Source organism: Phodopus roborovskii, unplaced genomic scaffold (assembly GCF_943737965.1).
Source record: "Phodopus roborovskii unplaced genomic scaffold, PHOROB, whole genome shotgun sequence".
NCBI lineage: Eukaryota > Metazoa > Chordata > Mammalia > Rodentia > Cricetidae > Phodopus > Phodopus roborovskii.
In genome coordinates this window covers 3,803,926-3,829,433 of record NW_026126558.1, presented here as the reverse complement: position 1 = coordinate 3,829,433, position 25,508 = coordinate 3,803,926, and the positions used below count along the sequence as shown (strand labels likewise).

Genomic DNA, 25,508 nt, shown 5'->3' with positions numbered 1-25,508 from the left:
AGAACAGCTCTTGCACAGCCTGTTGGTGTCAGAGTTACAGTAGTCTGCTTGGTGGGAGAGGAAGGCTAGGTTGGCAGAGCTGAGGACGAGGAAACAGATAGGCTGTTTCTTTGTCATCCTGGCAGGCTTCCTCAGTTACAGGCTTTGTGAACACCCCAAACCATCAGCTGAGGTGACCCTGAGCCTCTGAACTGTACTGTTAACTGGGAGAGCAGGCGGTGAGGAGGGGCGCCTGATGCCTCTAGAGACAGGACAGGGATGTGACTTCACAGCTAGGCATGCTGGGATCCATTAGCAGTGGTCTGAACCTGCTGTATGATTTCACAGATTCTGGATTCTAATTAGCAGTTCCATTCTGAATACCCTTCGAGTCTGTGTAACTGCTCCTCCACGTTCAGAATGCTTTAACTGGGAAGCATTTAGGCTCGGTGAATTCTTAGGCAGGAATTTTTTGCCCTCTCTCTTCTTTTTCCTTTGACTCCCATAGCTCATGATAGGAGGAAAGGAAGCACGGCATAAGCTGGCATCTTCCAAAGCCCCAGGCAGTTCTGCCAGCCTCTGCTGAGTCATGGGTGAGCAAGGACCAGGCTGAGTCTATTTACATGACATTTGCATTCCTGTCCAGAAGTCCTCTTGGGAGCCTATTCTCTCTGCTCATTGGGAATGCACGGTGCCCAATTGATTCGTCTTGCTAGCTTTGATGGCATGCAGAGACTAAATGTATCCAGGCTCATGCATAAACTCCACAGCCCCAAAGGGCTCCTGTCTGGTTCCACTTTCCAGTGTGTAGCCTGAAGAGGCCAAGGTAACAGAGCTGAGGGGTGCTTGCCTTGCCTCCTTGGAAATGTTCTTTTGCCTCTAAAACTAAAGAGCAGGAAGGACGTCTGTGAAGAGCTTCAGTAGTTTACAGTGGGAGAGTAGAGAGACAGGCAGGCTGCTCTCTGAGGCATGGTGCATGCCAGGCTGATGGAGGGGTGGCAGCCATGTGCTTCCTTCTGCCTCTTGCTGAGATCTGGGTAGGAAAAGTTGTAGCAGACAATGGCTCTGCTGCCAGTGGACACAGTATGAACTTAGCATGAGGCTGATGACGCAGTCTCCCTGGGCGTGGGTCAGCTGTCTCCAGGTTCTTGGTATCTTATTCAAAGCACTGCAGTAAGTATGTACAGATTTGTGGATGTAGCAAGGGTATTTTCCCCACAGAAAATCAATAGTAAGGTCAGAAAATGTGTTTGCAAGAATGACAGTGGACAACACTAGTCCATGTACTCAAGGCCCCTGATTGTCATCTCAGGGTTCCTGCCATGGGGTTCAAGATGGGGATTTGGTTACTAAAAATATGGTTTGTGTGGTCCTCTATTTTAACTGACAGGTTTTAAGTTATATAACCATTCCTCTAGCTCCCTTCCCATAATGCATAATGATGTTAATCATATGCACACCAGATCATGCATAGGCATAAGATGGAAAATAGGGGATTCTCCCTTAAAAGTTCATTCTGAGGACACAGTTTGCTTTACTGTACATGCATCTAGAACCAGTCTAGGCCTGATCAGCACTCCTACCCTCCTACTGGGATAGTTGTTAGGAAGGTAAGGAGCTGATTTCATTGCTCAGAGATGGGCCTACAGCTCCGTGCAGGTATGTGTGTGTGGTTGCTAATAGATTGCTGAGTGCATTATTCTCAAGGATGTATATGCATAGCACTTGCACGTGAGAGTCTTAGGTTGCCAAGTGAATCCGTCACCAAAGCCAAGTGGAGTACTATTTGGGAAGTGATTCCCTATGCTTGCTTACTTCCTGGGTATGTCTGGACAGGGCTTTCCTCATGGCTCATAATAACTGGTGTCTTGCTTCTGGCTCCCCATACAGATCAATCTTCTGCCATAGTTCACAATGGCTACAGAGGATTGTGTACTGCTTTTAATCCCAGCTATCTGGGAAGGGGAGACAGGAGGATTTCAGGTTCAAGGTCAGCCTCAAAACTTTCTGAGATTCTGTCTCAAAATGTATAAAAGGAAAATTGGGGATGTAACTTGGTGGTAGAATGCTTGCTTGCAACACAAATCCATGAGTTCAATTCCCAACACCCTCCCCTCAAGAAAACATATAAATGAAAAGCAGACCAGTACAGGTGACTTGGAGACCTACTATGTGCCCTTGTACATCTTTGTGTCTGTGTGCACATGGAGGTCAAAGGTTGGTATCAGATGTCTTCTTCAATCCCTCTCAAATTTATTTTTTAGGACAAGGTCACTCACTGACCCTGGGCATGAGGAGGGGGGAGTAAAAGTGGGCTTCAGCTACTCTGGCTGGCCAACCAGTCTCAGAGGTCGCTCTGTCTCTACCTCCCTGGCACTAGGGTGACATATACCACAATGCCTGGCCGGTAGAATGCAGGTATTCCTGCTTGCATAGCCCTCTCCTAGCCCTAAGACCTACTTTTGATTAAACTATCAGAATAGCCACTAGGAAACCCCACTGATAATAAAAACATTCCATTCCTATCACACAAAATAAGACTCCATGGAAGACTTCAGTTTTCTGCCAATGGCTGCCCTTCCTGATAATATGGTCTGGCCACTGCATTCCCAGTGATCTAAAGTCTCACATCTAGTCCACAGCACAGACATTTCAACAAATCACCCACCTGCCTGTCTAACAAGAGGGTGGTGTGATCTGAGGTGATGAAAATGACCTTGGATTCCAGAAGTATTTGGCAGATGCCCGGGTGTCCATCCCCTTGATGTTATGATCATTAGTGTAATGCTTTTCTTAGATACCCCAATGCCTGACACACACAGCCTCTTGGGGATTTGTTCTTGTGTGGATGCAGTTAGCTCTGGTGCTGGGGTTGGATTTTAACACTTTCACAAAAAGCCAAGGTCATGCATGTCAGTGGGCTTCAGTCCTGAGCTTGTTGCATTCCTGATGTAGAAATGGAATGGCAGCCCTGCTGTACTGCTTAGCAGCCTGAAGCTCTTCCAGAATTATTCCATAGAACTGCTCTGTGACCGTCCCCACCCCCAGTTCCATTTTTATTCTGGACTTCAGCATACATCAACTGTTTTGTTCCCCCAATCCCTGCACAATGTATGGCTGAGAGCCAGAAGGTGAAGATTTGTAAATAGGAACATGATTTTTTTTTTTTTTTTTAAGATCTGGGTTTTGTTTTTAAGTGTGTATGCTGGAGTAGTGTTGTGTGCACATGAGTGCAGGTACCTGTGGAGGTCAGAAAAGGGTGTCTGATCCCTTGAACCTGGAGGTACATGGAGTTGTGTGTGGGTCACCTGATATAGGTCCTGAGAATTAAACTGGAGTCTTCTGCAAGAGCAGCAAATGCTCTCAACTGCTGGCCCATCTCTCCAGCCCCATGAATGTGATTTTAATTGTATTAGTGATTCTTATGCCAAAGGCTTTGTAAATGAGGTTTTCAGGCACTGTGCTGGGAAATCAGCCATAAACCTTGTGGTATCTCACAAAAGGTTCTCACTCTCTCCCTCCTCCTCTCCTTCCTCTTCCCTCCCTCTCCGCCTACCCCCCCCCCCCCCCCGCCTTAGGCCCTGCCTCTGTGACTAAGCTGTGATATTCTATAGTTTACAGATGGGACAATTAAGTACACATGATGTGATTTTCCTGGCTTCCCAGGGGACTTGCCTTCTCAGAGCTCATCTTTACTGACTCCTCAGTGCAGTAATGGAAATTATTATGTGTGAAACTGACGTGTTAATTTTATAATTTAGTCTTTTCCTCTGGTGACTTTTCTCTGTCCTCAGCCTTTTTAGTTTGCTCTGTGGTCCCAGAAGTTTTCTGAGCAGCACTGTGTGGCTTCATTTCTCTCTATAAGAGCTCTGTCATCACTTAGCAGTGAATAGAGTGCTGTGTACCCCAGACCAATGTCAGAGGTAACCAGACCCCAGGATTCAGGGGCCACTTTGCACACTGCTCACTCCTTACACAAGACCAGACCCTGTTACACATTGCAGCTTGTGTACAGTCTGGGACACAAGTTTTGGCTTACATAAAGTTATATGCCTCCCCCAGCTCACGATTTGAAAACCTTTCCAGAGGTCTGGAGGATATAAGCACTTTTTAGAAAAAAACCACAAAGGCGCTTCAGTAGATTGCTTCCTCTCTTGCTCTGCCTATACTATACTGCCCTTATTCCTTCAAGTTCAAGTGCACATGGTGGATCATCCTGGTAGTGTATGTACATGACCCCCCCCCAAAAAAAGTGAAATCTGCTGAAACTTCCAGAATATTAAAAAAAAAAAACAATAGGAAAAAATTTCAGGATGGATTGGCATTTCTGTTTGGGAAAGGCTGATTTGCAGGACTTTCTTATTCTGAAAAGATTGGGAGAAGTTTTATTAGTTACCCCTAAAGCTGTGGCTCTCTTTGGACCTGTGCTGACACTGAACCTGAGGAGAACAAATTGCAGTGCACTATCCTCAAACTCAGCTTCCTCCATCTCTGACCTCGTGGTGACTTGATCTCACCTGTAGAGTTGGGACTAATTAGGCACTTTCAACTTATTTCTCCTTTCCCATTGTCTCTACTGGATGAGATTGCATTCCTTTGCTTGCTCAGCCCGACTCAGAGTTTTGCCAGTGGCCCAGAATTAGGAGGTAGGGGACCTGATTGTGTAGGAACAGAAAGACTACTGTTGGTTAAGGGTTTTGTTGAATGTCTAGAGAACCAGTTTCTGGGGAGAGCCCTTACCTATCCTGTGTTATCATTTGCTGCCTTCTTTTTGACTGCTTTCTTTCCAGAAGGAACCACTTTACAGGTTAGGAAATTAATAGTTCATATATTCAAAAAGCAACCATTCTGAAAACCCAGACAGAGGAAGATCTTTTCTCTCTAAATTGGAAAAATGGCAGCAGGCTAGAGCCTAGGATGGAGTAAAGGTCAGAGTTACTCACTGAGAAGAAATGGAGCTTTAAAGGGCTTGGTACCAGGGGCTGGAGTGACCCTTGTGAATACACAGTTCTTGATTCTGAGCTGGTTCATTCATAGTGCCATGTGTCCCCTGTGCATACACTTGATGCTGAGAGGTCCCTCTTACAGTGGTCCTGAATGCTAGGTTTCTTGAGGAGGCTCTGATCTCCAGCACCTGCCCTGTCCACTGTCAGAGCACTTGGATATTGTTAGGAATATAGACCTTGGCAGGCAGACAGAGCTTAAGTGGGAAGTTTTACTGGGGAGAAGAGAAGGGAGTAGAGAAAGAGAGAAGTAAGAAAAGTCCTGTCTGCCCCTTCAGAAAAACAGCAGGAAAGAGAGAGTGGAAAGTAGGTGGAGTTTGCCTCTTAAAGGGACATTTGCACCTGCATGCAGGCTATGTAGTGAGTAGCAGTCATAGGACCCTGGGCTGACCAGGGTACTGCCTGAGTGCATCCTGCCAGGTAACAGAGGCCAGGCCAGCATAATGCCTGAATCCTAACAGATGTGACAGTTGTCCACCCCAGCTTGGGGACTAAGAAGCTCTGTGGTCACACTGTCACATCTCACTGAGCATCTATCTCAACTTGACAGCTGAGTTATTCTTTGAAGTTTTGAAAACAAAATCTGAAAGTTAATAACCTTGGAACTGGCAGAAGTCATGATGGTTTTTAAAAGTGGAAGTGTAAAATTCACATCAATATTTAATTGCTAGAGTTTGGAAGAGCATGGAGCTGTGATTCAATGTCAGTGTCCACCTGCTCTCTGCAGACTGGCTTGCTCTCACAGGCCCTATGGGCTCTCTTCCTCGTATGTTCCTTAACAACATCCACAGTCTCTCCAAGGGGAGCTCCAGATGGTGAAGGAAACACTGCAGGCCATGATCCTGCAGCTCCAGCCAACAAAGGAGACAGGAGGAGAGGCCACAGCTTCCCATTCGACAGCTGGTGCTCAGGAAGCACAGGCCTGAGATGTGAGCATGGAGTGGGAGCTTGGGAAGGGGTGAGCCATGTGGGGCGGGGCCTGGGGAGGGGATAGGCCACATGTTGTCAGTATTGAGTTTGGGGGCATGGAGGTGGACCACCACAACATCTATTTTATTCTGGTCCAGCTACTCTCCCTGCGTTTACCCTCGTGTCTGGACCAGTTACAAAACACAGAGCTATGCTGTCCTCCCTGGGAAAATGGCCCGTGCTTTATCACAGACTGAGTTGGGAGAGTGACTTGATACCTTTCTCCCAGTGGTCACAAGAGGTTGTTGTCCCAGGAACCTCAGAGTCTGTGCCCATCCTTAGCTGCCCAGGCCAGTTCCCTGGGGCGCTGCTATCTCAGGAGATTGCCCCAGGGCACCTTCACAGTACCCCAGCAAGGTGCCACCTTTGTGTTCTCTAGCCATGACTACAGCTCAGAAAGCCCCCTCCCCCAGCCTGCAGCTCCAGGTCTTTCTGAGATTCAGGCCTGGGAGGTGGGAGTGTGAGGTGGGACGTGGGTGCAGGGGGAGATGGCCACACTTTTGAGCCTGGCTCTCTAGTGTCTACTGAACCCATTATTCCCCTTGACTCCAAGGAGTCACAGTGTGGAGCCTACAGAACAATGTAGCTCACTGAGGCAGTGTGGACTCACAGGCAGCTCACTGCTCTATAATGGCACACTCAGGTCCCTGTGAATTGTTCCTTGGGCCCAGCTGGGGCTCCTGATGAGGCAGCTGCAGGCAGGTTCTTCAAGTGGGTTCAAGGGGTGTATTAAGAAAGTGTGTTATCTAGTTTTCTGTTGCTGTGAAAAACTATCTGGCAAAAGCAACTGGAGAGAGGGAGAAAGGAGGCAGGGAGGGAGGGAGAGAAGGAGGGAGGCAGGGAAGGAGGGAGGAAGGGAGGGAGAGAGGAAAGGCTCACTGTGACTCATGGTTTGAGGCTACAGTCTATCACAGTAGGGAAGGTGAGGGGGCAGTAACATGAGGCAGCGGGTCACACTGCATCCTCAGCCAGGAAGCAGGGAGAGAATGCTGTGCTTTACTCTCTTCCTCCTTTGGATTCAGTATAAAATCCCAGTCCATGTGAGGATGCCACCCACATTTGCTGTGGGTTTTCCCTTGGTTTAATCTCTTTGGAAACACCCTTCACCCTTACAGACATGCTCAGAGTTTTGCATTCTAGGTGGTTCTGAGTCCAGTCAAGTTGATAATGAAGACAAACTACCACAGGAGGATACCTCAGAGTCACAAGTCTACCTGATAAGAACCTGACATGGTAACTCCTTCTTGAGAGCCCCAGAACAACTCTGTGAGGGCTCACCAGCCTGCCAGCTTCCATCCAGCTTCCACACCCCCAAGCCCAGTGGACTTTGAATTCTCCGTGCAAACCTGTTCATCCCTCCAGTCTTGGGGTACATTGTGCTGCACCCTCTGGGATGACCCTCATACACCTGTGCCTTGGAGATCAAGCCCAACACTCAGCCATTGAGCTTAGTGGAGTCTGATGTGTCTGCCGTAGAAGGCCTCTCTAAGGTGCTCTGCCTGCCTCTCGGTGGACAGGAATGGAGATGCTCATGGGTCCATAGCTTTTTACCCTTCCTAATCAGTCTGCCACTTCTGGAAGGCACCTGGTGCCTCTCTAAGCCTTCCAAGCCTAGGACCACTTTGCCTGTTTGAAGACACATTTTGCATATTTGAATAAGAAATATGTTTAGTTTGTTCCCAGACTTGATGTTTTGATAGTGAACCAGATCCCTGCATCATTTATAATTGTGCCTCTGAAAGTCTGATGAACTGGTCACACAAGTCCCAGAGCCCCCCAAAATCACTGACTTAGTTCTTGTGGAGCAAAACTTGAAGCCAGGATCACCCCTGTTGCCAAGAATGTTCTTAACTTGGACACTTTACAAAAGCAGTTTCCAGGCATGAGATATGTGACAGTCACTGCTAGCCTGAGTGCTTTATGTTATTCAGACACCACTGTAACATTCTGTGAGGTCATGATACATTTGAAAGCTTAAGAGACTGAGAAATCAATGGAATCCTCAGTACAGGGGGAGAAACAGCTGAGATTCCTGGGCAAACATTGGTACCAGTGTCTGGGTGGATGAGTGACACCTCAGTCACATGTTGTCCCATACCTGTAGTCATACTCTGGTATTGGAATGCTATTCAGGTTGGGCATTGAAGTGCTGGTGTTTCCTGTGGCCACACTGTCTTCTCATGACAACCTTTCTTTCATTAGCCATCTGAGCCCCCAGGAAATCCAGGGATCCCCAAACTATAAGACAGGACAAGTTTTTACAGAGCCAATGGAGGTTGGGGCTTGAGTTTAGACTGTTATGAGATAATCAAGACCCCAGCAAAGGTATGTGTTGAAAGTGACAGCTTATCCTTTTTATATCAAATGTCACCATCTTATTCTTCCTTATGACAACAGTACACACATATATCTTATTAATATGCTATATTTCCTTATCGACTCATCTGTTGATGACTGATTTCATAACCCATCCACGAGTATCGTCTGATTTCCCTGTGATGTTCGGCAAGAGAGGAAGTGGTACACAGCCACCTTGCTGCAAAGCTGGACCTCAGAGGGCAGCCAGCTTGAGCATCTTCATTATCTCATCATTACCAGGTCTAGCTCTTGAAACTTCATGGTATTGATCACTGCCTGAATCAGGTTAATATGTCACAATCGATTCCAGTTTTGCTTTCCTTGGTAATGAGGCTGACTCCCTCCCCAGGAATGCATGTGATGGGCACCACATGGAGCCCTTCACAGAAAGGTCCTGCAATGGCACTTCAGCCTGAGAAGGTAGACTCTACAGATGGTGCTTGTGGGCCTCAGAAAGTCAGAGCCCCTTCCTAAGGCCCTGAGTTGGCTTCAAAGGAGAGCCAGGGGGAATCCTGACCACTACAGGCAGCTGTTCCTAACTGATGTCCTTCCTAAAGTGCCTTTGATGTCCTCTCTGCATTTTGAGCTAAAAACCATGACTGCCCTGTGAATTCTGCCTGAGAGTGAGAGACACTGAACTCAGAGCAACTCAGAACCCCACGTCCCCAGCATACTCCAGTATGTAGCCTGGGTTCTAATTGGCTGCAGCAATCCCAACCTCTATCCATTGTTTTTTCCAGTCACCCAAAAGATCATCCCAGGAGTACCACTCACAAGTTCATACTGGGTGGGTTTTCTGGAAGCTTCCTATATAAGTGGTGCTTCTCAGAACATGTCCATTTATTATGGACAATGTGAACAACATATACATGTGCTATGAACAATGGCAACCACACACTCATTGGTCAGCACCCTCTTGTGTACATAATTGACCTTTATTTTTAATACCACCACTTTATTTGATCTTTGAATTTGTTATGTAACTTATTGCTTTATTAAGTGCCCTGCTTGTTATGTGAAATAAAAACTGATATCCAAGCCAGGGTGCTCCTTGGGGTCATTTTGTATTCTGGAGTGGGTCAGATTGGTTCGTTTCACCTGTCTGTGACAAGAGAGTCAATTGTGTTGACTTTACAGGAACCCAAGTATTTGCAATAAAGCCATGTTGTAAAACCATGCATGTGTTTATCTGTTCAGATGCCAGTGGATCAGAAAACCCCGTCCTAGACTCCTTGACTGAGCTGAGAGTAAAAGTGGCCTCAGCATGTGAGGAACTAGACAAGAGCCCAGAAAATACCAGTAGGAGAGTCAGGCTGTTTCAGGTGAGAAATATATGAGAGTCAAGACTGGGAAGGAAGAAACATGAGCTTGATTACATTGTAAGTGGATAGCTCAAGAGAGAGAATGGGAAAGCATTGCAATTAACTGTCCAGAATTAGCTGTTCAAGGAAGTATATCACAATAGACCTTTGTTTTAAGTAGGAATGAAATAGAGGAAATGTAGGGGCACGGTCAGGCATGTCTATAATCCCAGTGTTGGAAGCAAGAGTTAAAGGTCAACCTTGGTTATGAGGCAGACAGACAGACAGACAGACAGACAGAGAGAGAGAGAGAGAGACCCAAGTCTTCAATGATGGACATATTAATGAGGGACACTAGAGGTGGTAGGACATGGAGCTGCTTTCTGCCTTCCATATTCCCTTCAGAGCCAGTGGTCAGTTCATTTCTAGTGTGCTTTGAGATGTCCCATCACACACATTTTCCTAGAGAAGGTTATGGCCAATACCTACACAGGCAACAACCCAGAAAGGTCCTTGACAATGATGGCTGGTTTTGTCAACTTGATACAACCTAGACATTTTGAAGAAGGAAGCTCAATTAATGCCCTCACCAGATTGGCCTGTGGGCAAACCTGCGGTGCATTTTCTTGATTAATGATAGATGTGAGAGGATCCAACTATTGTGGCCTGTGCTGCCCCTGAACTGTACAAGAAAAAAAAGGTTGAGCAAGCCAAGAGGAGCAAGCAAGTTAGCAGTGTTCCTCTGTGACTCTGCTTCTATTTCTGCCTCTAGGCCTTACCCTGTATCCCTCAGTGATGGAGTGGGACCTGAGAGTTGTAAGCTGATAAAATCCCTTCCTTTCTCAGTTCCTTTTGGTCCTGATCTTTATCATAGCAATAGATCCCCTAAGACACTGACTCCCAGGGCAGAATGATTTCCTGAGTCGGTTAGAACCCATCTTTGTGGTGTGGATGAGCTGGCCCAGGCTATCATCGCCTCACTCCTGGGACTCTTGGTTTTCAATCTACATAATAAATACTAACCCCAACAGGTGGGGAGACACCTAGAGCCACTTAGCTCACTCTGAGAAGTTAGTTATGATTTCTTCTTTCCTGTATTATTTTATTCATGACAAAAAGTAAAAGGAGTCTCTCAGGCTAGTCTCAAATTCATTATGTATTGGAAGATGACCTTGAACTTCTGATCTTCTTGCCTCCATCTCCAGAGTACTAGAGTTACAGGTGTGTACCACCACTCTTGGGTTCCACATGGAGCTGGAGATTGAACCCAGAGCTTCATGTGTGCTAGGCAAGCACTTCATTCCACCCACTGAGCCATTTGTTTCACCACTGAGCCATGCTCTATCCCACCAGCATAGTTTTCATTCTTTTTGGTGTGTGTATTTCCAGTTTGCTGTGTGAATTTTGTTGTTGTTTTTATTGTACACAACATTTCATCAAATTGATCTGGTGTAACTTAGATGTTCTCATGTAATTGGACGTTGAATTTTCCCCATATACTGCTGTTAGAATCAGTGCTGCAGTACAGCCTTGTAGGATGCTTTCCTTGCCTTTGAGCATGCCCTGAGAAGCACTGCCTGCATCCGACAGCATTGAAAACTCAGATCCCTGTGGTTCCCCACAATGCATTTCAACACTACCCTCTGCTTGGTGTTTTCCCTTCACCTCCACCAGACCTCAGTGAACTCCTTTTCCTAATTTTTGAAATATCTTGGTGCTGAAAATTATACTACTTGTATGTCTTTTTCTTCCCTCATCATTTGCCCATCTTTTGTAGAGGAGGAGGACAGAGCTCTTGATCCTGTTCACCAGGCTCAGCTTCTTCAGGGAGCTCAGAGTAGCTCAAGAGCCCAGCTGCATTCCCTGCAGTGGGGTGTCAGCTCCTGCAGGACAAGTCCTGGGACAGCCACATAGTTGTGGGGATAGGGGCACAGGCATGGCTCAGCTGTCCCCTGAGCCTGTAATAAATAACATCCTAGGCTCCATCTTTCTGTGCCTCGATACAACAGTGGATGCTGCCTGGACCAACACAGTCTCCTCAGGTACCTGAACAGGAAGACCTGGAGGGATGATGCTAGCTTATACATGTTATGGGGAGAGGCATTTACTGATGTTTGAGGTCCTGTTTTTTTTTTTTTTTTTTTAACTAAAGATGAAGGCTAGGATGATAGTTCAGTCACTAAAGAAAACTATGAGGACCGGGTGTGATGACACAGACCTGTAATTGTAGAGTTGGGTACAGAACAAAGTCGGGTCCCTGGAGCTTGCTGGGCAGGTTGCCTAGTCTTCCTGATCAGTGTCTCAAAAACAAGGTAGAGAGTGACTGGGGAATGACAGCCGAGGCTGTCCTCTGGCATCCATGTGCACATATGTATATATCCACATACCAACATACAACCCCCAACCCAAAGACAATAAGCCAGTGAATGCTCTCAAAATACAAGAGGAGCTGATGAGGGGATACAGTGAGGCCAGAGGGAGGCAAAGGACATATTGTAACCGTGGGAGAAAAAATTAACATGGCCTTTGTGTGATGGCAGGTGTCATGCAATGCCCAGAAAATAATTTCTGACTTATCACCATTCCCAAAGCAAAGAAGTCAATGCTAAGGCTGTGGCTGTATGTCTACCTTGCCAGGTGAGCTTTTAACTTTTAAGGCTGAGCAGAAGGGTGGCTCTTCCTGACTCTAGGAGCTGTGGTTTTGCAGAGCAGGTTAATGGCCACCTTCAAGAGCTTTGTTTTGAATGGCAGCATCTGACTGTTTCATACCCAGAAAAGTCAGGGGTCTTCCAGACCCCGTGGGCAGATGCAGCACAGTATGCTGGTGTAACTTTGACCTAACACCAAGGTAAACTTGTCCCTTGAACATTCTGGGGAAGTTTTGCTGTATCTGTCCCCTTAGCAAGAAGGAGGCTTAGGATAGAGAAGGGTACAGTCACCAGCCCTATCCCTAGGGTCAGAGCAGATAGATAGGCACGCTGCTACAGGCCTGATCTAGAGCAAGGACCTCTGTGTGATTCTGATCAGTCACCTGGGGAAGAGGAGACGGATGGGTGGGGAAGACTGAGGCCAAATTAAACTACTCTCATTCCAGTCCCAGCACCCCACCCTCCTCTCCTATTGAACCTGTTTCTTCTCGTACCATCTATTAGCTTATGACAACCGTGGGAAATCTGAAAATCACGGCCATTAATTAGAGCTCTGCGGCTGCTCGAAAGCGTCCCTGAGCTGTTTTTCACTCTGATGTGCTAGCAAGAAAACATGAGTCTCTCCTAGCTTGGTCATGATGAAGTCCCTTCTCCTTGAGGCAGGAAAGGGTCCCCAAATCAGGAGACACACTGACAGAGACACACTGTAAAACTGTCCTCCAGACATGGCTGGGAGCCAGCCAAAGTGTGTGGTTGAGTGTAATTTATGGTTTTGCTTTGAACCACAGTTGATGGTTAGGTAGAACATAATCATGTATTTGTCCCCTAATCTCACAGTAAAATGGCTCCATGGATGGACATAAGGACTGAAGGGACTGACCAACACTGACAGCACTCCTGAGGACAGTGGAGTTTGGCTGTGTTGCCTCTGTGATATTTCGCAAGCATTCTGTACTAGCTAGTGCACCTCTCTGCATAGACGCCATACGTTTGTGGTAATTTTTGCTTCCAACTCTTTTCTAAATTAAACTGTTATTACATTTTTACTTTTACTTTTTTAGTGTGGGGGCTTGTTGTGCGATGCTTTGGCTCTTTTGGCTTTTTGGCTCTTTTGAGGGGCCCACCTCCCACTCCCAAGTAAATCACACATGGAGGCTTAGTCTTAATTATAAATGCCCGGCCTTAGCTTGGCTTGTTTCTAGCCAGATTTTATCTTAAATTAACCTGTCTACATTTTCCCTCTGGGCTTTTATCTTTCTTACTTCTATATATCTTACTCTCATTCTTACTGTGTAGCTGGCTGGGTGTCTGGGTGTCTGGGTGTCTGGGTGTCTGTCTGGGTGTCTGAGTGTCTGGGTGTCTGGGTCTCTGGGTGTCTGTCTGGGTGTCTGGGTGTCTGTCTGGGTGTCTGGGTGGCTGGGTGTCTGGGTGTCTGTCTGGGTGGTTGGGTGTCTGGGTGTCTGTCTGGGTGTCTGGGTGTCTGTCTGGGTGTCTGGGTGTCTGTCTGGGTGTCTGGGTGTCTGGGTGTCTGGGTGTCTGGGTGGCTGGGTGGCTGGGTGGCTGGCCCCTGACTTCCTCCTCCTTTCCTTGATGTTCCCCTTGTTTCTCCTTTTATTTACACTCTACCTGCCAGGCACATATCCTTCCTCCTGTCTCACTGTGGGCTGTTCAGCTCTTTAACCATCATTTGTTTTGGATAGGCGAAGAATCACAGCTTCACAGAGTTAAACAAATGCAGCATAAAAAAAAAATCACACACTGTAAAGAAATAGTCTACCCCAGGGCTCGTATATGCCGCAGCACATGACTGAAGTGATAAAGGACAACTGTGGGAGTTGGTCTTTTCCTTCTGCCATGTAGGTTCTGACTCAGGTCATTAGGCTTGGCAACAGGTGCCCTTACCCACTGAGCCATCTTGCCTGCTCCCAGTCATTAAAACTCTCTCTCGCTGGATTGGCCAAATCCAACACCATCTTGCTGACCTCGCTTTGGGGGCTTCTGGGAAAGATGGCACTGTTGGAGCCGACCCTCTGTTGAACTTCCCTGCCATCTGGGGAGCTCTGCCTCATCTCCTTCCACTGGTACTTCTAACTCGTTGCTGCTGGGAGCTCTCACAGTGCCCATTGCGCCCTGCTTTTCCTGATGGCGGTCAGCCTCCCCGTTCTGCTGCTCTCGGAGCGGCCAGTATAAAGGCTCTTGTCCCCTCTGTCTAAGGCTACTTTGGATTGTTGTCATCTTGAACTGTTACAATAGGGTTCTCATGGTTTCTCTGCTTCTAATTTCTCATACTTTGAATTCACAGTCAAAATTATCTTTCTTGCAACACTGTTCACAATGGTGAAATTATGAAACACACACTTACAGACACACTCTCCCACATGAACATGTACATGTACACAGTTGAGTGGTTTTTGTTTTATGTTTGACAGGATCTCATTGTATAACTGTGGCTGACTTTGAACTTTCAGTGATCTGTCTCTCTGTGCTGGTGTTATAGGCATGCACAAGCATACCCTGCATTTATTATTATTATTATTATTATTATTATTATTATTATTATTATTATTATTATTATCATTCAGCTATAAAGAAGAACACAGTTGTGCTGTTTGCTTGAAAATGGCTGTAATCGAGATCATCCTAAGGAAAATGAGCCAGACTCAGAAAGGTGCATTCCACACATTGTTTTCTCAGAAACAAAAAACTATCTGCATTTATGTAACATAGATACATGTGCCCAAAGTACATGATGTGCTTGAGATTTTGTGTGAAACCCAGTACTACTGGCCACTTACAATAACCAAGTTATGAGATTAGCCTAGATGTCCATCAATGAATATATAGTTATACCTGTAAAAATTAATTTAAAACATCTTTCTAAATCAGTGGTTAGATAGGACTCAAACCCTTCCCTACAGGGGAAAAAAAGTTCTGTTTGCTATTGACCATTACCTGTATTCAGCCTTGCACTTTCTGCTTGGGCTGTTTGGCATCCCTCACTGTTTCTCAGTGGTCCACCTGTTGATGGCCTCTGTTCACAGTTGTGCTGTCCACTTTGAATCCTGATGTCTAAGTAGCTTCGCCAGGCTCCTTCATCGAGAGTGCTCAGAAGGGAGAACAATCAAAGAAGTGGGTTCTTTATATTTTTCTGCAAAAGCTCTGGCTTCTCCAGGCTAAATTGAGAAACAACAAACTTATGGGGAAGAAGAATTCCTCCCCACAGGGGAGCCTAGTCCAAGTATAGTTAGACTCAAAGAAATCTGACCATTTCAGGGAATTACACAGCAGCCACAGTAAAGTCCAAGTGTGGAAAAGGAGCTGTGGTCGGACCCATGCTTGAAATTTTCCAGTTTGACAAGCATTTATTGGGCTCCTGTGTAGTATTGAGTGCTGGACTTACAGGAGTATGAAGCCTCACATAGTCATAGGGAATCATGATTGCATGCCCTGCCTCTGGTCTCTACTTTCAATGGCCTCAGATGAAGAGGCATGGCTCTGTGCTATAAGACCCTCTCCTGTGCTTCATTAACTTTCCTTGGTTAGGAGCTGTGACAGACTGGCTTTAGGTGTACTTAGGAGACACACCTCTATTTGTGTATCTGAGAGTATTTCCAGAGAAGTTTAACTGGAAGGGGATGAAATGCCTGGGGTCCTGCCTTGAATAGAAAGGCAGAAAAGGAGGAAGTGGGCTGACTGTTAACATTCATCTCTCTTGCTTCCTGGCTGTGATGCAAGGGAACAGCCACCCAAGGGGCCTGAAGGAGGAGTTGCTTCTCCCAGCATCTTCCAAAAGTTCAGCTGTGAAGGGTCAGGATCTGTAGCCCTTCTGCCTTCCGTGGCTGATCATCGCTGTGGCCAGTCCTGTGTGGGCCCAGCACAGGTGGCCACAGTTGCTGTGAGTTAGTGATTGCAATGGTTGCATTGAGTTTAGAGGACACCCTGTGACTCAACTTCTAGCACTGTCTCCAGACTCTGCTGCAGTCCCAGGGAGGGATGTTCTCTGAGCTTGGCTGTCCTTGCCTGGTTCCCCTTCAGCCTGTGGCTCATACCTGCTCTGCCTCTCCCTCCTCAGAGCCAGCCAGCTGTCCACACCAGGTGTGGCCTGGGGAAGGCATGGACCCAAGTAGATTTATACATGTGCGGGGACATATTTGAGTGTGTTGGTGTAGGAAGAGAGGAGGGCTAAGGTGACTCCATATCCCAGCTATCCCAGCCTGCTGTGACCTCTAACCCTGGACCTTCCAGTGCCCTGCTCTATCCTCAGCCTCACATCACAGGTGACAGAGCACAGGGTCTTGGGAGGCACAGTGCCCTCTTTGGGTCTGATGGTCTTGTCAGGAGGGAGCTGGCATCGCTCAGCTGGCACTCAGGTCCAGACCCTCAGACACTGCTTTCCCTTGCCCACTTCACAAAGAGCATCATGTATGCAAGAACACACAGAAGTTGCTTTGAAAATGTGAAGGCTTCATATAAGGTGGTCTGCAATCTGGGAAGGGTTCCCATGTTTCCATAGTCATTTCATACACACACACACACACACACACACACACACACACACACACACACACACCAGCCCCAAAAGGTACTTTCAACTAGAAATTCTTAACAGTTGTATTTTCTGAGGGTTTTTTTTTCCCTGAGTTTTTATTTCTGAATGCCAGGCTACCCTCTTCCTCTCACCCATTACCTTTTCCCTCCACTTGAATTTTTCCTTTGCTAGGCATTATTTTTCCTAACCCAAATGACACTAGAAACAATGAGCAGTGCCAGACCCTTGGAATATCTAGCATGTGACAGGATTTTACTCCAATGCAAAGAGAGGTAAGGAATACAATGAAGTAAACTGCTCCTATGGATGACTCACTGAACTCATGACAAATGATTTCTTGTCAGCTCGCCTGGCTTAATCCTCATAGAGGGTGCATAGAACCCTCCGAAACCAAGACCTAAGATAAATCCTTCCTTTGCACTGCTTCTCATGGATGTTTATTTTACCAATGAAAAGCCCAAAATATTTCTAAACAACCAACATGTTTATGAATTGAGAAAAACTATAACACCACCCCATCCCCGAGAGGGTAAAGGAACAAGAAACACCAGCACGGAGCATGAAGGGTTGGGCTATCACTTTTAGCACATTTGCCTAAGCATGCAGTATACCCTTCTTATCAACCAGCAATCCTGCAATGGGTGAATGCATGACCGAATGTCCAAAAAGCAGGTGCAGCTGTGTTTGTGTCTGCATTATTTTGAAAGGATCAATGCTGAAAGTAGAATTGAGAGTACTGCTGAGTCTATGGATGGCTTTTCCTCTGTGCATCGGCCCCTGGGTTCAATCTCAAGTCCTGTGAAAAGACAAAAACCATCAGGAGTAGAGTAATACCATGCAGTTTAGGGAGCTACTCTCCATTATACACAGGAATGTGGAGGAATTTCATCAACATATCATTGAACGAGCAAGGTGACTGATGCTGCTAGGCTCCCTGTCCACACCAGGCTTGGAATCAGTCAGATCCAGCATGTGTGGGAGGAGCTGGAAAACAGATCAATTTTGTGCTCCGGAGGGATTAATGACTGCACACTTAGCGATTCATGCACCTTTCTATAGGAACATTATACTTCAATTAAAATCTTATTTAAAGGAAGCTTTTCCATGGTGAACCCCCCTCTTGTTTTCATCTCTGAATTGATGAGCAATCAACACTAGGTCATCATCATCAAACAAACCCAGAATTCTCCATCTGCCTCTTCTCCTGGGAGATTTCCCCCCTCAATTGCTTCTATGCATGAATGATAATGTTAAGGATTTCATTTACATTTGATAGCATGGTCCTCACCTTTGAATATTTACATCCTGAACTTCTGCTAGTGTATGGTATGGAAAGAATGTTAACTGAATTTGTTCCCCCAATGAGTAGCATGTTAATATAGTTTATTAACTAGCAGTGTCCTACCCATAAAGATTCAGCATACAGAGCTAGCACTGCCTGGGATCTGTGTGGTCCCCACCTCTAAACTTCTGTTATGATTACACTTAATGTGTTTGCTACTGAATGACTTCTCTCACAATTGTCTTAATATTCTTTCTTATTGATTATTCTGATAATGTTCAATAATACTTGAATTCTGTCAATCTAAAAGAATTTTGCCAATAGCCATTCCACCATTTGGAACATGTTAGTATCATTATAGCCCTGAGTCTTCACGTGTCTGGGATAATTTCCATGTTTGCTAACTTTAATTGCTATTCTCATGATACTGTTCCACTGTTCTGTGAGCCTGACCACCAGGCTGTTCTGTTTCTGCAGTCTGGCTCCTTTATGATGATCACAAGCATTCCATAAACATGTCACTGTTGGGGGCTTAAAGGTAATTTTCCAAAAAAACTTTCCAGTATGATATCCATGTGTAAATGAGAGCCAATTATCTATGCTGCCGGCCTGCCAGTGGGGATACTAATCCAGACAGGCTGCAGTAGAGAGCAGAGCAGTGTTTGTACCTAGTCAAGCACACCAGATGAGGCTGTGAGAATGTTCTAGATCCTATTAGGTACGGATAGCTCTGAGAAAGCTTGTAGTATGTTGGGAAATCTACATTTTGTTCTTATTCTTCATCAGAATAGCTGTGTGGCTTTGAGAGGTCTCCACTAAGAGATAGTATATGCCTTCCTTTGTGATTTTGTATTTTTCTCATTTTTCCTTTGCAAATGGCTTTTTGCGTTGTTTTATATCTATACCTATATTAGGGATGCTACTTGTTCATAACTCTTAAATGTATACAGATTTTTAAAATATGTAATTAATTTTATTTTAAGTTGACTTTCCCAGGAATTTGCACATGCTAAATAAGCCCTTTATCTTTGCCCATCTCACCACCCTTTAATTTAATAAATCATTAACTTGTTATTTCCTTGTTGTGGAAGGAGGAAAATGCTAAGTGTCTCAGTTACTTTTCTATTTCCATGACAAAACGCCATGACCAATGCAACTTATAAAAGAAAATATCTGATTTAGGGCTCACAGCTGCAGACTATCATGGCAGGAAGCAGGCAGGCAGCAGGCAGGCAGCAGGCAGCAGACAGACAGGCAGACAGACAGGCAGACAGCAGGCAGGCAGACAGGCAGACAGCAGACAGCAGGCAGACAGGCAGACAGACAGGGAGACAGCAGACAGGCGGCAGGCAGCAGGCAGGCAGCAGGCAGCAGACAGCAGGCAGGCAGCAGGCAGCAGGGAGCAGGCAGGCAGCAGGCAGGCAGCAGGCAGCAGACAGACAGCAGGGAGCAGGCAGACAGCAGGCAGGCAGCAGGCAGGCAGCAGGCAGGCAGCAGGCAGCAGACAGACAGGCAGACAGACAGGCAGACAGCAGGCAGGCAGACAGGCAGACAGCAGGCAGACAGGCAGACAGACAGGCAGACAGACAGGGAGACAGCAGACAGGCGGCAGGCAGCAGGCAGGCAGCAGGCAGCAGACAGACAGCAGGCAGGCAGCAGGCAGCAGGGAGCAGGCAGGCAGCAGGCAGCAGACAGACAGCAGGGAGCAGGCAGACAGCAGGCAGGCAGCAGGCAGGCAGCAGGCAGGCAGCAGGCAGCAGGCAGCAGGCAGCAGGCAGACAGCAGACAGACAGGCAGACAGCAGGCAGCAGGCAGCAGACAGACAGCAGGCAGGCAGCAGGCAGGCAGCAGACAGGCATCAGGAAGAAGGCAGGCACAACACTGGAGCTGGAACTGGGAAGTCGCAGGTGAGAAGCCCACCTCCAGTGTCACAAACCCTCCTCCAACAAGGCCACACCTCCTAATCCTTCCCAAATAATTCTACCAACTGGGCACTAAGCATACAAAATTTGAGCATGTTCAAACCACCACACTCTTTGCTATTTTTGTGATTTTACTGGAATTTAGCATTCTGGATACAGGTCCTGTGTCAACTAAATATGTAAACTTGGTCTCCTTTTCTGGGGCTTGCTCACTTTTTTTTTTATATGTGTGGATTCTTTGTCTGCATGTATGTGTGTGTACCTCACATGGGCAGTGCCCACAGAGGCAGAAGAGAGCATTGGATCCTCTGGGAAGTACTGTTCCCACCCAGCGGTTGTCCTAGGACAATTCCTGGAAGAATCTTTGCTGCTTTGGCCCCGAATCTATCACCAGGTTATGTCATATCATATCTTATGCCATCACTCTGGCTATAGTTCAGCTTGCCTGTTGTCATTCTGTGTGTCCAGATTTTATTCTTTAAAAACGATTTATTTATTCATTTATTTTAGTGTGTGTGCACATGCCTGAGTGTATGTATGTGTGTGCACCAAGTGCATGACGGTGACCTACCTGCTCCACATCTGGATCAGAAAAAGCCAGAGATGGAGTTCCAAGGATGGAAACTTTGTCCCCACAGATCAGCATTCTTCTTGCCTTTCCTACCCTCTTCCCATGCCTCTGTTCACACAGTAGTGCCCGTTCTTCTTAGGCCTTGCATTCTGTTTTCTTTTAAAATAAATTTATTCATTATTTGTTTGTTTGTTTGTTGAGACAGAGTCTTACTCTATAGCTCAGGCTGGCCTGGAGCTATGTAGCCCAGGCTAGCCTCACACTTGAGGCAATTCTCCTACTCTAGTCTCCCAAGTGCTGGGATTCTAGACAAGTGTGAGTCACTGCTGGGCTGGGCTGATGTCTTATGACTATAATTTTCATTAATCCATAAAGTCAGTTGGGATTTTATATCTCCCCATTCCAGAAACCCCAAGCTGGAGACAACATTTAAAAGATGATTTTGGAGTCTTGCTCCCTCTGCTACTCTTTGGAAAAGCTACTCAGAAACATACTAGTCCCCAGTGGGTCTCTGTGTTGTTCATAGGCCACATGGCATTAAATAGTCAAGCTCAGCAAAAGCCGCTTTGTCACTTTGTCTGGCCTGTGTACATGGAAAAGCTCAAGCAGGATTACAGAGCTGGGGTCAATGCTATGGTTCCAGTGTCAGAAAGAATCCTTGCACATAGGGTTCCAGTTCCTGAATCCCTCCTCTTCCCCAGAGGATACTTCCTTACAGCTCCATCAACGGGCAGATTTAGTACTTGTTACCATCTTGTGTTAGCTGCCGAGTGGTATTATTATGACCCCCCTCAACACACACACCCAGGAATCTAAAGGAAAAGACCTCATGGCAGCAAGTGCGGAGACCACGTTGGGGTCACTGGTAAGTGCAGCAATTCCTGCTTCTAATTGAAAGGCATGGAACTTGGAGCGGGTGGGTAGGATCAAATGGCACTCAGTCCTGGGAGGCAGTTTGTTACCGGATGCCCAGGATGTGATCAGATTATCAAGATACTGTGGTCCAACAAGCTCTTGCTCCAAAGAAAATCTCAGCTGGGGAGAGGGAATCAGAGTGACAGGCTGTCATATTTCAATTTGAACACAAACGGGGTTAAGAAATGTGGCTTCTACCACTCAGGGCCAGATACAACCTAAAACCGTAGTTTGACCCCTGATCTTCTCATTGGGCTTAAACTGTCCCTGTACCTCATCTTTTCTACTTCTTTTTGCTTCCTTCCTGATCTTTCAGAGTGTTTTCCTCCACACTTGCAGTTCATCTTATCTTCCAGTTCCTCACTCCCCTTCCTCTCATCCTTCCCACCCATCCTCATCTTCTTCCCTCTGCCCTTTCCCCCTCCCCTTCCTCTTCCCTTCCCTTCTCTCTGCTCCCTCTCCCTCCCCTCCCCTCCCCTCCCCTCCCCTCGGAAGGCAACTGCTCCACCACTAAGCCCCACCCTCACCCCTATACTCTCTGCACCATAACAACATCTTTTATTCCTTTATTTTCGAGATACAGTTTCATATATCCCAGGGTGGCCTTAAACTCACTTGATAGCTGAGGATGACCTTGAACTTCTGGCATTTCTTCCTCTACCTCCTGAGTGCCGGGATTATAGGCATAAGCTATTGTGTGGGGCTTTTTCATTTTGGAATTTTAGCTAACATTTTTCTTGTATTCTTTAGATAATTACCTGAATTTTCTCCTTCTAACTAAGAGGACAGGGATTTTTGTCTTGTTCACCACTTAATTTTCCATACTAAGGACACTACAGGCACAATGGCTGCTTGGTAAATATGAGCTATATAAGTGAATTTGAAAGTGAAAAGCCTGAACTCTCATGGTTGGTCTTGGGGACAGAGTCATTGAGGGACCTGCAGCTGCACGGAGCTGCTCATCCCCAGCCTGACCTTGCTGTCCCTGTATGACCTCTAGCATTATTGCCCTGAGGCTGAATGAGGGAAAGCTGCCCTTCTCACCAGGCCCATAAGACTCACAGTCGCAGGAAGGTGACAGACACTAGGTTACCCTCCCAACTCTGGGGGACTCTTCCCCATAGACACTCGATTTCCAAGCTGGGCTTCTGCAGATCAGCTGCTCTCTGAGGCTGTTTAACATCTTATGGACTCATCTATGTATTTCCAGCACCATCTGCTATCAGGCCTGCAGGATGCTCACGTGGCCTTTGTCCCCTGGTATCTCTGACTTGCTAAAACCATGTTGTAGCTTGGGTCACCTTCCTGACACTATACTGTGTGTCAGCTGCTTCCTGTGGAGTTTGATGACTCTCTGACTCTATCTACTGAGCTCTGGCTCATTTCCATCTCCCCACAGGGCTTTTGGGGTCTTAATGTCCACCCTCCTGTCTCAGGAGCTCACCAGTTCCTAGGCTCTGTCTTTTTTATCACATGGCTAGCATCATTGGGAGATTGTGTCTCTTGTCTGCTTAGGGATGTTTCCAGTGCATTTTGTTGATGGGGGAAGAGCTGGCTTTCTTGGCTATGTCTCCATGGAGCTAGGATGGACTGGGTGGTCTTTCATTCCCAACTCTTTTCTTCTGTTCTTTGTAGATAATTTTGCTCTACATTCTGGGGCTTAAGTTGACAATCTCTGCAACCCGTGTGCTGCACTTTTCTTTCTTGGCTGTCATTTTAAACTAAACTGTGAAGCTTTCTCATCATCTGATCACATGTTCCCTCTCTCATTCCCAAACATGGTGACTCATGAAATCCCTGGCAATGACATATATTTTTGTTCTTTTTTTGTTTTGTTTTTGACAGAACTCATGTATCCCAGGCTGGCTTTGAGTGAGCCCTGTAAGTGAAGAATACTGTGTACTCTTTGATCCACCTTCTGCCTCACCGCTTGAGGTCTGGGACTGGAGCTATGCACCTCCACACCTGGTATTTTTCTGCTCCTTTTATTAACCTAATTTCTCCAGTCTCTCAGTTTCTCTGGGTATTACAATCTTCCTCTTTTTTTTTTTTTTTTTTTTTTTTTTTTTTTTTACTATCTTGTGAGTCTTAGTCATCTGGCATCTGGTCCTGAAGTGTAACATGGAGAAATGTGCCTGACACTGGTACCATGACTTCAGGGTGTTCAGGGTGGGTCCTTGGATGCGAAGGAGGTGACTGTGGATGCCAGAGCATCCAAGAAGCTTCTCTGCACACAGATTTTCCCCTCTTTCCTCTCTTCCTTCAAGTTGATTCCCCCAGAAGTCACCCAAAGGGAGGTCATAGTCAATACTGAGAGAGGACAACACTGGTGCTCAGCTCACTTTCTACTTGTTATGCAGTGACACTGGCATTTAGGGTGAGCCATCCCATCTCAACTAACCTAATCCAGAAAACACAGAGGTGCGTTTCTATGGTGATTCTATGCCCTGTCCTTTTCTCTGTGTGAAACACTGGTCATACTATAAAGGAAGGGACCCTGCTGGTCTATAAGAACTGCATTGGTGATACCCCAAAGAAAGGGGCCCATAGAACAGGATATAGGCCCACATAGCAGCCTAACAGGGCAGCAAATACCTGGCTCCCCAAGCTGCTTGAGGAACTTGGCAGACCCAGCTCCTGAGAGTCTGGCCTCTGGGGTGAGCACGGTATATCTGGGAACACCAGTCTGGTAGTGGGGGGGGGGGGGATGGAAGGGTATGTGCTGTGTTTCAAGTGTTCTTTTGTTTTCTATACTGAAGCCTTTGCTGAACATATTTAAACCATCAGAATCTTATTCCAGTGCCTCTGACAAGAAGTGCTTAGATGTATCAGAGAATATTCCTAAGGCGAGACCAATTGCCTCTTTTCATGTTTTATATACCTCCTAATTCCAACCAGTCCCCTCTGTCCACATTAAAGTGGTTTGCTGTCTCCAGAAGAGGGTGTTGCTAATCAGCATGGCCCTGCCCATCAAGGTTCTTTTCATCCTTCTTAGAAGAAACACACAAAAGTGTCACAATTAAGTAAGACCCCAGATGTTTTCAGTCAAACCTAATCTTGAAAATACAGAGGTGTGTTTCCATGGTGACTCTAAGTTCATCCCCCATAGCATTACTCAACTCTACCAATCCTGTCCAACAACAAGAGGGAAACTGAACCACGAAGATGAATGGACTTTCTAGAGTCACCTAGATAGTGACAGATGTTGAGACAAAGTCCAGAAGAAAATGACGTTGGAAGACCCAGGAATCAAAACATTTGTGTTCTACCTATTAGCACCCAGCTTTCTCAAGCAGAAGTGAATGCAGGCAAAATTGTAAAATAAACTGAAAACCAGAAAATTTTTCTTTTTTTTTTTTTTCCTATGATAAACATTTTGATTCTTCTATTTGGTACTGATTTTTTTTTTTATTTGTGATTTTCAACTACCAAATAATGGTAAACTTGGGTGATCTCTGTTTGAAAGTGAAGCCAGCCAACCTAGGACTGCCAAATGCCAATCAAAACCTATATAATTCTTTGGTCCTTTAATCAATTACTAACACCCAGCTCTCCTACTCTTAGGTGCTACAAGTCCCATTATATCTCTGTCATTCCTGGTCTTAGCCTTAGGGCTGACTATGGAGCATCTCATGGAGGTGTTTCTTGCAGAGGAGGCCAGGTTACATTTCACAGTTCAAAGCAGCTTTCTGTGGGGTGGGCATGCCAGGCCTCTAGCCTCCAGGCCACCAAGATTGGCCTCATCTGGAAACACAGTCCCCTCTTCTGTCTTATCAGACTGCCTGAGGGGCTGAAATGGCACCTGAGCTCTGATCTCATTCATTAGATTATTTGTCCCCTAAGTTTCTTTGTGGCTGCCCCCATATCCAAGACCCTGGAAGAGGAATCGGCTCCTTAGCCTGTTGAAACAAAAATAGTGAACAAGAAAAAGGGAAATCAAAGTGCTTGCTGTGCTCAAAATAGCCAGGCATCTGGAGAGTGTGACGAGGGGCAGGTGCTAAATGCCAAGGC

At 46.2% G+C, this 25,508-nt stretch overlaps 1 protein-coding gene across 1 annotated transcript in view; it reads left to right on the top strand.

The window, feature by feature from the left end:
• The window catches only part of Disc1 (DISC1 scaffold protein), a 168,160-nt gene extending 162,214 nt beyond the window's left edge, over positions 1–5,946 (top strand). Inside the window, exon 12 of the mRNA XM_051201784.1 lies at positions 5,772–5,946. Within this exon, the coding sequence (XP_051057741.1) occupies positions 5,772–5,908 (137 nt within the window). The 3' untranslated portion in view covers positions 5,909–5,946. The remainder of the gene's footprint in view (positions 1–5,771) is intronic.
• Positions 5,947–25,508: the final 19,562 nt, after the last annotated feature.